This window comes from Parambassis ranga, chromosome 16, assembly GCF_900634625.1.
Source record: "Parambassis ranga chromosome 16, fParRan2.1, whole genome shotgun sequence".
Lineage (NCBI taxonomy): Eukaryota > Metazoa > Chordata > Actinopteri > Ambassidae > Parambassis > Parambassis ranga.
In genome coordinates this window covers 10,397,894-10,410,162 of record NC_041036.1, presented here as the reverse complement: position 1 = coordinate 10,410,162, position 12,269 = coordinate 10,397,894, and the positions used below count along the sequence as shown (strand labels likewise).

General features: G+C 41.1%; 1 protein-coding gene across 1 annotated transcript in view; it reads left to right on the top strand.

The window, feature by feature from the left end:
- The first annotated feature begins 355 nt into the window (after nt 1-355).
- nphs1 (NPHS1 adhesion molecule, nephrin) overlaps nt 356-12,269 on the top strand; it is a 30,931-nt gene continuing 19,017 nt past the window's right edge. The window contains exons 1-4 of the mRNA XM_028426051.1: nt 356-454; nt 2,712-2,906; nt 6,000-6,122; nt 11,395-11,517. Coding sequence (XP_028281852.1) covers nt 391-454; nt 2,712-2,906; nt 6,000-6,122; nt 11,395-11,517 — 505 coding nt within the window. The 5' untranslated portion in view covers nt 356-390. The remainder of the gene's footprint in view (nt 455-2,711; nt 2,907-5,999; nt 6,123-11,394; nt 11,518-12,269) is intronic.

Genomic DNA, 12,269 nt, shown 5'->3' with positions numbered 1-12,269 from the left:
GAAACAGAAAGCTCCGCAGTCTGCCGTTGAAAACACTATTCACAGACGCTGTTCTTCAGAGACTGACGTTATGCCATTAAAATGTTACTTAACCATCATAAAGACCTTTCAACATGTCTAGTGTGGTTTGAAGGTATGTTTTGATGACATTCTAAGGAAGGATTAGATTCATTGATTGAGTGATGGATTGGTGATTTTGTAAACGTGTGCTTGGTGGGGTCAGACTTGGGAACTGAATGCTAATTTAAAAATAAGGTATTATGAAAAAAAAAAACACAGTCAATAGGATATTTCTAAAAGTCTGCTTGTCTAAGATCTGTTATGTGTTTATGTGTGTGTGTGTTTTTTCTTCAAGGTTGCTCCTATTGAAGGTCAGGTGTCAGGGGTGAAATGGGCTTCTTGTCAGCATGGATCGTGTCTCTCTCAGCTCTACCCTTTCTCTGTTGCTTCTCAGGTAAGCAAATCAAATGTCACCATGGAGTTATCTTTACAGTGTTTGTGGCCTTTTCAGGTCCCATATATGTGGAGGCGATCAACTGAGCACTAGGAACCTTAAGATTATTGAGAATTAACTGGATTTTCACATCAACATAATAGCTCTGTGTTAACATACAGCATGTTATATGCTCCATATGGCTCAAAAAAACAGGTTCAATAATGTGGGTAACTTCATATTGTATCTCATAAGCTTAAAGTTTATTGGTTAAATTTACCACTGTTTATGCATGGACACATTGGTATCTGACACTGTTACTTCTATAGAATTTGATAAAAAATTCCCAGTAAGTTATACAAACTTTATGAAAAGACCACTTACCCTATTTGCATTACTTAACTAAGCATATAGTCATATTTCATCATGGCCCCAGTCTTCAATGTTAGGAATTTGAAGTCTTTAGCACACCTCTGTCCAAGCTGTGTTGGAGTGATTGTACCCAAGCTTTTATCACTTGGATGCTTCCCTCCTCTTTTCACCTCTGGTGCTAATGAACTTGAAACAAAAAATAAATAAGTGACCAATGTCACTGTTGTGTTTCTTCACAAGTTTCTATGGTTAATTAACACAATTATTTCCATTGTCTTGAGTTAGCTGAGCATATAATGGGAAACATCATCTTAATCATATACCCAGTCACTGTATGACAGCAGAGGAAGATTTAGCTTTTAATAAACACTTACATCAACAAACACCAGTACTGTATGGAGAGGATGATTCATACAGACAGAATTCGGTACGATAACATACGGCTTTTATTTGTATCCTACAAATAAATGTGTATAGTACAATAGAAGTAGCGTAGTAACGGCACATAAATCAACACTTCACAGCAGACATTTTGACATGTTCACAGCAGCAGAGCACACATGTGATTAATAACGTTAATTCAGGGTTGCATTTCATTTTTAGATGTTGCAGTTTCAGCACCATGCCACTCTGTACCATGCATGATCGCTCTTATTTTGACAGTCAAATGAAAACATCATATGTTTATGCATTATTTTTATGTTCATATCATCAACAACAAACAAAACCAGCATACTAAAGAAGAGTTTATTGAGAATATAAGGTTTGTTTTGTTTAGCTAACACCAGTCACCATAAGTAGGCCAAATGTTTAAATGTTTTAATATAACAAGGCAAAAGCTTTCCCTAAGTGACTACACAGTAAAAAATTATCAATTTTCATTATGCAATTTGATGTATATATTCCATAAAATGGTGTAATAGTATTCCTGCAGCCACTGTAGATCATTGTTGAGTATTCATTTATGTAAACTGTATGCAGATATACTCCTGTGTTTCGTTGTTTGTATGCATCCTCTGTAATGGCCAATCTTGCCCTTCATATTTGACGTGAGGTGACTGGTTCAGCCTTGATCTGAGAGCTCTGCCTCTCACTCATGTTGTCAGATGCAACAGAGCATGCACTTCACAAACAACTTGGTCATTGCTTCAATGAAGGTCAAGATTTAAACAGCCCAATGGAATCAGGCTGCCTTCTCTGTGGGGCATTGTTTAAACGAGACTTATGCTTAGATATTAGGTGCTAATTGGAGTATGCACTTGCATTTGGCTTCTTGGAAGGAATGTATTTGTAAACTGTGTGTAATAATCATATAATCCTAGCCCTGGTGTTAAAAGCTCATGGGTGGTCTGTCTGTTCTCACTCAAACGCGTTGCACCACCGAATGTCACCTAAGAGCCTGGCTGAAGGATGGCCAAAACCACCTATGACAAACAAGGGGGATTAAAGTGATAATCATTACTCTTCCCAGGAGGAATTAGCTAGTAGGACATCGACATTGAAGAAAAACCGCAGGTGAACAAGGTCTCTGATACCCCGTGCTTTCTTCCTCCTCCCAATACCCTATCTGCATGGCCGAGGGGGGATTTAATTTGCAGTAATTACTTTATTGACTCATTTTCAGGGCCGTATCACTGCAGTTTCCCATCAATAAAACATATGCCAGGATGAATAATGTGGCCAGACACAATGGGGTGCCTTCTCAGACAAAAGACCACAGGACTGCTTCCCTGTGGTGTATGTTTATGTCATGTTCCTTCTACTCCTTTCATTTCCCTCCTCTCTCTCTCTCACACACACACACACACACACACACACACTGTTACTTCTGTCCATCTCTTCCTGCTTTCCTGTTTTATAGCATTATTCTTCAGCTCCTCCCTTCTTCTCCTTTTTATGTCTCTAGGCGCGTGGGCCCAGCAGGCCTTTAGGACTGAGCCCAGGAACCTTACTGTGCGCATGGGAGCCACAGCTGTGTTGAGGTGTGAGGTGCTGCGGGCCTCAGGGACTGTGCAGTGGGCAAAAGATGGCCTCCTCTTGGGACCTCAGAGAAGCCTGCCAGGCTTTCCACGCTACAGCATGATTGGAAACCCGGCGAGAGGTAAACGGGGATACTTGCAGAATATGGTCTATGGCTGAGTGCTTTGATAAAACACACCAGAAGTACATAGTAAGTAAGTACATAGTAGTAACCATACATCTTGTATATATTACACAAGTCTAATAAGGTTTGGTGTTTATTGGTTTGATGTATGCGTCCTGTACATTTCTTGTGTTTACTAGTTTGTCTGGTTTTAATTACGAAACATGGCTGTCAGCTGAGGAAGCATCCAACAGTACAGCCTGATGCCGGCTACTCTAAAAGTAAATGAGATGAGGTTATTGCTATGGCTTCAAAGTGCTATAATAAAGCAACACAGACATTTACAGCAACCTTATGGCTGTCAATACAGTGAGCATCTGCGACTGGGGAGGTGATGTGATTGTCAGCACCATCTTACAAATCTCTCTTATCCTGTCACTCACATGTGAAGATACTCAGGAAAAAAAACCCAAATTAAAACAACATAGTGTCAGCTAATCAGTGAAATGTGGCAGAGAATAAAGTGTGCTGCAGAATCTGCACCACAGTCTATAAAAAGTAATAGCCAATTAGAAGGCAATCCCGAGTAAGAGAAGAGCATCTGTTCCTGATCAGCCCGCAACTCGACAAGCCGCAATTCAGCGTTACACCGTGTGGGAGACCGTCAATGACACACAAACACAGAGGGATTCATAGATGCCATGTACATATTCTCCATGCTTATTATTGGCAAGAGTTTACGAACGCTAAATGTTCATTCGTTGTCAGTGAAACATATTAGCAGATACAAGTTACGAGATAAAATCTTGCCACCTTTTACAGCCACCACAACAAACTAGGATCCTGTACGTGAGAACACAAGGGCCAAAACACACACACACACACACACACACACACTGCCAAACACTCATACGCTCACTCATGAAAAAAAAAAACCCATCAGTGCAGGTGCACTTTCCAGGAAAAGAAACTGCACTGATGTATGCAATCACTTTACACAGCACAGAAAGACCAAAATCATTTAAGATGATACTTGACTGCTCTTGATACGCTACCAGTTTTCACTGATTGTCACCATCAGTGATGTTTATTGATGCTTAAAAAAGACAAATTCACACATGCAAGAGAGGCCAACATTGATTTCATACTTATTGTAAATGCAGCACCCTTTGTTTCCTCAGACTGAAGCAGTAATGTAAATGTGTACTGACATTAGTCCACGGTTTCATTTACTTGTTACTTTTGTGTGCAGCAATTCACATATTGTAAAGACTGACACAACATATAAACCAGCTTGTTTAAGGCAACAAAGCATTAAAGTGTGTCTTTCTTCATTAGTTTTCAATAATTGGCCACCAAGCAGTAATTTAATTTTAGCACATGGCATGCTGCCAGTCGATCAGGCAAAATGTAATTATTAATGAGCGCACATGGCAACATCACATGTACAGCAACGTGTGGCAATTTTTAACTCAACTATATATATTATATATATATTTTAAAACCGTGGACAGCACATATAACAGTTAATGGTATATGACATGTCAATAACACCAGCATGTATACTTTGTAGGTCTGTCAGGAAAGCTAATTCCATTTTCACAACCTAAAAGGATTAAAATAAAAACAACAATAAACAAAACAAAGTAGCAGTGATCTTTAACTTTAATGAAGTTTAACTACATGTATGCCAGGCTATCTTTTGATTCTTAACATGATGTGAAATGATGACAGGTGCAATTGTGTAATGTAAAAAAAAAAGATGTAATCCAGTAGTGAGACGAGAGAAAAGAACAGAAGCCTTCAGCTTGTATCACGTTGTGTGAACAATGGGGATATTTTATTCTGGTTTTAGAACTAATTAACACCATATGTTGAAACAGTTTGTACCTGCCATAAAATTTCTGCGCTAACATGTAATGATATATGCACCTCTATGAAATTACTTTTGTCTGTAACATGCTGCCAATTTTATATTTGCTAATGAGGTTACAGTTATCTGACCATATTTAAAAAAAGTTGTGTAAATGAAAATCAACAATTACCACTGCTTAGCTTTTTTCTCTTATGTTATAAAATGCTCTTTCACTTAGACACGTAAGATGTGTTCTGCTGCAGATACAGTAACTATGTACTGTTGATATACAGTATTCCAAACTTTTGATGGATGAATGAAATTCAGAGCACTCTACAAATAAGCACATTGCGTGGCAACCATTCGGCATCACCCCTACCCATAAATACACACTCTCTGCAACTTGATTGCACAATTTGTGAGTAATTTCAGGAAAGAGGAATATGATTAATAACTTCAATGTCTCTCGCTCTCTCTGCACTCAATGATAACTTAGATGTGAAAATTGCTTCTGGTTGGTGTTAATTATCTTGCCAGCTTACTTGACACATGCATTTTTAGGTCTGGGTGGTTGTCAGACTGAGATACTATTTTCCCCATGTTAGTAGGCTGCAAGCCATCAGGAGCTGGAAAACCAACACTGAACATCATCTAATCCCTACAGGTTATGGCAAGGCATCAAACAAATCAAGCCCTGCTGGCATGCCATACTATCAGAAGAGAGATGCAGAGTGAGGGACTCAGTCTGGCATCAATTAATAGACAGTTTATTCAGTCGGCGTTGTAAATCTGGAATTGGATTTCATTTACCACACTGGAAATTCATTCTAAAACAGAATGCCTCTGCTATGAGTATAGACAAGCACTCCTTGCATGTCAATGGAAGCGCCTGCAGCAGGAGGTTTTCACCTAGTGAGATGTTTCCATTCTACAGAAGGAAAATTGTCTACCTGTAGCCAAATCAAATGCCCAGACATCACCAAATTAGTATTCCAAGCTGTCATTTTACAATTGTGTCTTTTATTTTTTTTCATTTTATGCATTGGAATTTGACTGCAAAATCAACACCTAAGAAATGTGTCAGATAAACAGCAGTACAGTATTGATCCAATTTAATATTACATATTATACATTCAGTGGAGTATGAGCCAGAAATCAACCCTTCCTTATTGTAATTATTTCCATAAATATAGTGTACATACCCTTTAACAACAAATATTTCACAAAAATAAATAATCTCTCCATGTCTGTTCTAGGGCAGTACCATCTTCAGATTGAAAAGGCTCAACTGGACGATGACACCCTCTATGAATGCCAAGCAGGACCCTCTGAGAGCAGCGACGCAATTGTTTCCAACACAGCCTGGGTCAACGTACTAAGTGAGCTGGGGAAAAAATGGAGGGGGTGGGGGTGTAACAAAATAATGTACATAATAAGGCACAGTGAGCATCCTCAGTACTCCAGTAACACACAGGACCTCTTGACCGGTAATCAGCATATTAAGAGCTGTTAAATATTCATTTCTATTGATGAAAAGCTTTCATTTGTTTCAGCCAGTTTCATGTGAAGCAAAGACTTAATTCAACGTGTCCTTGGTACAGTGGTGGTTTCCTTCAAGCGTGAATTGTGTTACAACTTTTCGTTGTGGCTTAACAGGCACCTATGTCATCCCTACATGTTTCACTGTGTCCCTGCTTTCACCAGCAGCTGCACAGCATAAAGTAACAGTGCCTGGATTCGCTGGCGAGCCTCAGGGCAATTCATGTCTCTTCCTTGCACTGGAATAAATTATAAGAGAAGTGATTGAAAACTTCCTACTCAGACATGGAGTGGAATAGGTGTAATTGTGAGAGTACATTAGACCACCTGTTACCATTCTGTAACAACTGGCATTTCTCCCGATCCCTTCTTGCTTGTGGGAGCAAGCCCATATGTGGCAAGGGAAAGACTCTAAAGGAACCTTTCTTCTCCAGGCACAGTTCATTTACTTACACCCCCACCCCCCCATTCTCTACATCGCTCGATTTCGGTTGGGGGGGTCGGAGAAGGGGTTGCTGTGGCGATTTGAGCTGCGGCCCTCTCTTCTGGGAAGAAGGCAGGTTTTTCTGACATCAATGGGCTGGCGGGAGGGATGGCGGGTGGTGTGGGCTTTGGTGTGGGGCAAGAAGAGGGATAGACTGCAGACGTCTCTTTTGAATGGCTGCACTCTGTTCTGCACTGCAGCACTTTCTTGTCCTACAGCAGGCCTACACCTGCAGCCACAGCAGGCTTGACTCCCACATTTATTACCTCTGTGATGCCTATTGCATGTGCGCACACATACACAAAGTCAACACAATTGCCTTTGGCTTTGTCAAAAAGGTCAAAATGTGTGGGAATTGTGTTGGTGTTGCATCAGGGATGGCTGGTAGTGGTATTTACCATGACTGAAACCTACTCTTTCACTGTGTCCCCGACAGGCTGAGATATGAATCCTCCCCACACGTCTCAGCAGGTGTTGTTGTTCAGTGTCTTGGGATTACTTTCCAGCAGTTTAAGATGCACAGTTGCAAAGGGCAAAGAGTGCAGCGACTGACTTAAAAAGCACTTTTGGTCCTAAAGGGTCATTTGTTCCAGCTGGGCAAGTCCAGTGATTCAAAATACGTGACTAATCTGGGGCTTGATAATGAGCTGATGAATTCAATCTCCCGTTAGTGCTGAACTGGGACTGAAAACTGTGCATCCTTTTGAAAAGAGCTGTCTCTGATGAGCTTCCCATGGACTGCTCCAGCACTGAAGTACAGCTCCCAAGGCCCCACACCCCTGACCAGTCAACCGTGGCTATATCCCATCAAGCTCTACATCAAATCAAAACACTATAAACTCTTTATGAGGAGATACAGTAGGGGAGAGGGGAGGAATTTGAAAACAAACCCGATATTGCTGGTTGTATAATTGGATTCTTTGGTCAGAGGGAGTGGCATCATGACTGGCTAATTCAAGATGGATCACCACAGGCAGTAAATAGCAGGGATAGAGGCAAAAAATGTCAATATGCCCCATCCATGGGCTTACAAAGAGATGTTTTCAAGACATTTCCATTGGAGCAACATAACTCCTGTGTGTTTTTTGCCTTCCTGCAGAGCTTAGATAGGGGATTACTGCAATAGGCAGATCAAGTGGCAGTGAGTAATCCATGACAATAACAACCTCTACCCACTCTGCTGAAGCCCCCCCCCCCTCCACCGCTAAAACTTAGCCCGCACTGTGCCCATCACATACCTGACACATCCTGTGTCTCGGTTTATACCATTAGCCTTAGCATTTAATCCTATTAATGAACAACTCTCTCCCTCACCACATTGCATGCCTGTACAGATGCCTTCCGCAAATGTTCAAAATGTTTTTGATGTGTTCTGGTTTTAGACTGTGTTACTCATTCAGTTGCCATCATTGGGTCTTACGGAGATATCTGTATATATATGTGTGTGTGTGTGTGTGTGCGTACGTGCCCATGTGTGTAAGCTTATTATCAGTGTTGGTTGGAGGTTAGAGGACATTTTGGGAACCAGGGCTTGGTGAGGTTTTTGCGGTAGCTAATGAGTTTAGCACTTGAAGAGTATATAATGAGCCTTCATTTTATGATTCCCTGTTATGAATAATGGAACGACTTATAAATGGGGGCACAAGCAATGTTGAACACGGCGACTTTATTCATCTTTGTTCATGGAAAGTTCTGACAGTTGCCCAAGATATAACCTCATCAGAGAACGGTGTGTAATACACTGATGTGATGGTGTGCATATTACAATGCCAGACTGATGTTACAGTGTCAGGGTCTTTCTTTACAATTAGCTTGGCAGGTTCTGCTAAATAGTAAAATGTGACACCAAAAGAGCTGCTTTTAATTCTACTTTCATGCCATCATTAAGCTAAATTTACACTTGAACCATTCTGTGTGTGTGACATTTTTTCTCTAAATGGCCATTTTGGGATGTGAATGCTGACAAATAGGAATTTTACTGGTTTGAAACAGTGGTTTGTATGAGTAGATGGTAGTGATGGAGTTAGGGATTGGATGGCCTTATTTCTGTCTGTCCTAAACACCTGCTGCACCCCCACCCAAACCACCCACCCCCGCTCAAACACAGTAGAAGCAGACAGGAAGGTGGAGACTGAGAGAAAGCTGAAAACGGAGCACTCTTTCAATGGTTTTCATTATCCGAGTTCACACACCTGTGACCCTTGTGTGAATGAAAATATATGTGTTCTTATGGACATATGGCTATAAAAACTATTTTTTTCTGCATGTACAGTGCATGTGATGTCAGCTAATATTTGTCTTCCAAAGATAAAAACCAATGAGTTGTGTATGTCTGGTGTTGAGAAAGCAGAGCTCCAATATTTTCAGCTTAATCAGTTTTTTTTCCCGACTGTTTATCCTTTGGGCTTTTTCCAATATTTTTCAGAGTATCAGGTTGGAATCACATGTTGGCCCGTGCACACACACTGGTGCCTGTTTTTCGGCCTGTGCGAGATGAATGCAGCTTGTCTTAATGTTCGCTCGCCTGCATCAGTGTGTTTTTGCGTGTAAATCTGCATGCACTGTAGACTTGAGTTTATCGTAGGGTGTTTGTGTGTAAAGGAGAGGAGAGAGTCTGTGCATCTGTATGTGAACGAGGAAGAAGCAAAGGTGGAAAGAGCTGCTTATGCATATTGATGTGTGTCTACTAATCTGCTTTTTATCTGCCTTATCCATCCATCCGTCTGTATTTGTCTAATGAATTGAATTTTGCAGCTCAGTGTTTCCCGTCTGAGCTGCAGGAACAAGTCCTTGCCTATCTATTTTTGTGTTCATATATATACCGTAATAAGACAGAGCTAGAAAGCAAAGAGAAAGAAGAAGAAACGGGTAGGCTGAATAGAAAATGTGACAGTTTACAAGTATACAAAAAAGGGCAGAAAGAGTTAATTAAGAGAACAGCATGTTTTCTGTCTCTTTTGTGCTCTGAGTGCACGTCTAGAAAATTGAACAGAATGTGGGATTTGTTGTTGTCCACATGTGCAATCACATTTGTGCAAGCGTGTGTGTGTGTGTGTGTTCATCCTGACTGGGCTGACTGTGTCACATGGTTTGCCTGAGTGGAATTGATGGATGGCAGGCTGTGAGTCCCAGTCTAAGCTGGAACACACCTTCCTCTGCACTTCTGCAGTTTAACTGCAGTGGTCAAGAAGGATAGTGCGGGGGGGGGGGGGGGGGGGGGGTTTGGCTGCTAGAGAGGGATGATGGAGTGAATGAGAGATAAGAAGAACAGGCCAGCATGAGCGAGCGAGGAAAAAATTAGATACCTGCCTGCCTCATTTGTGAACATATCATTATTCTTATTTTAGGATTTGTTAGGCTGCCAGACGCTACTCGAGCACAACAAGTGATGCGCCTATGTGAATTGTGTGGGCCCCGAGTAGATTGAGAGTGCAGGGGCTGTCAATAGATGCATGGCCCAGTCATTTTCTCAGGGAAGAGGGGGGGGTAAAAACAAACAAATGCATCTCATTATTGCGGTGTGCGCCTCTGCAGTGCTCTGGGTAACCCATCACAGTCCACACAGATTCAATTGCTTCTTTTAAATCAGTTTGAAGCTGCAGCCACATCTCATCTGTCTCAATAGTAGACTAGAGCCAGTGGGCGACTCTGCACACAACAACAGCTCCTCCTAGTGGCCAAGCAGTGATCGGATGTGCCAAAAAGGTGGAGAGGAGCTGCTGAACGGCTTTGGCTGGTGTGGTTGCTTTTGGTCCAGCTGTTTGCCATACACTGGCAGCGGATTTATCTCAGAATTCAGATTCAGCAGCAGTTATATTTCTGCCCCTGTTATTCTCTGCACCTCCCTTTTTCTTTCTTGCCATATCTCTTTACTCCTCTGCCAGTCTTTCATGTCTGTCTCTCACACACACACGTATCTTTCCTGCACAACTCCCCATTCTCAACTCAGGCAGTCTTTACACATAATCTCTGATGAAAGAAAAAACAACCTTCACAGTAAACATAGTCTCTAATTCTAAAGGCTCACCCACTCAGTAAAAGCTGGCACAATAGGCGGTCAGTTTCCTGTAATGTGTGTATGATTGAACTGATGGTCTTCATAAAGAGCAGCTAACAGATCTGTGGAACTAGCACTTTAATAATTAGTTGGTGACAGATTTTTCACTACACTGCCAAACAATTTCTGGTCCCTTGTGTTAAAAGCCACGTTTTTTTTCTTTGGGATTCCTATTTATGGTCAGATAAAAGGATTGTAGAGTAGAACAGTGGAGAAGTGAAGTCTGCTTTGATCAGTCCAGAAAGCACATATTTAGCTTGGGGGTGATCTGAGTGGAGAAGTGTTTGGTGTTTGCTATGATAGATTAGTACTAGATCAGTTTCATCACTGTTTCATCTCTGCATTCTCTTCTGGTCCACGATTTGTATTCAAACGCAACAGAACACCAAACCTCACTGTAGTAAATCACTCACAAGCTGACAGCGTGACATCCAACTCATTCCTGAATGTCATCTTATTATCATATCATAGCATGAGCTAATATCCATCTGTTATAACAGCAGCTTCCTCTAACCTAATATTGTGAGTGTATTGATGTAGTAAGTTCGAAGCTGTTGTTTCTCTCATTCAGTTCCTCCATCAAAGCCATATTTCGTGGTGGACATGGCAACACCTTGGGTGGCAGGGAAGAACTACGCAGTCATCTGCATTACCCCTGACGCAAAGCCTGAAGCTGAAGTCACACTTTATAAAGGTGAGTCGCCCTTTCAGCTGCACTATATTTGATGGTGACGGTCAGGCTGACTGCCTTTGGAACAAAGGCTAACAGCTTTTTTGGTATTCTGTGTTTTGGAGTCTCTGTAGGCCACAGCCTGAATATTTAGGCATGAAAACAATGCTGTGGAAGGTTCAGCAAAGACTTGTTGTTTCCTTGTTTTTGAACAGCAAGTTGAAAGGAGCGCTGGTCTGAGCATTTGAATTTCCAATTTCCACTGACTTCACAATTGCGTGTACAGTGAATCTATCACAAGTTTCTTGTTGCTTATGAAAACAACTGCAGCTTCTTTGTTTTTACCTCTCCTGTCACACCTGTTATAGCATCGTGCTAAAACAGAGCTATGTTCTTTTTTTCCCCCCTATCAATGTGTATATGTCTACAGGGTTCGCCTGTAGCTCTGGGGTATATACTGTATTTTCCTCATTTTATTTTAAGTTACAAAGGATAACTTGTTCAATGAACTCCAATCTGGTTTTGGTGATACTGTAACATTGATTTATTCGTTTTTGTAGCCTAGCAGAGGAGGAAGTGGTGCAAACAACAGTTTTAAACAGAGTCACATGACCAGTGTTATTAATGATTGCTATATCATCAAGGTTACTATTAACAGCTGTTTAAGAGTGTGTCAGATGTCAATGATAAGATGTGTTTTAGTCAATTATTAAATGGTATGCAACACACAGATACACATATTATATCCCTCTGTTTGTCTTTCCACATTAGAATAA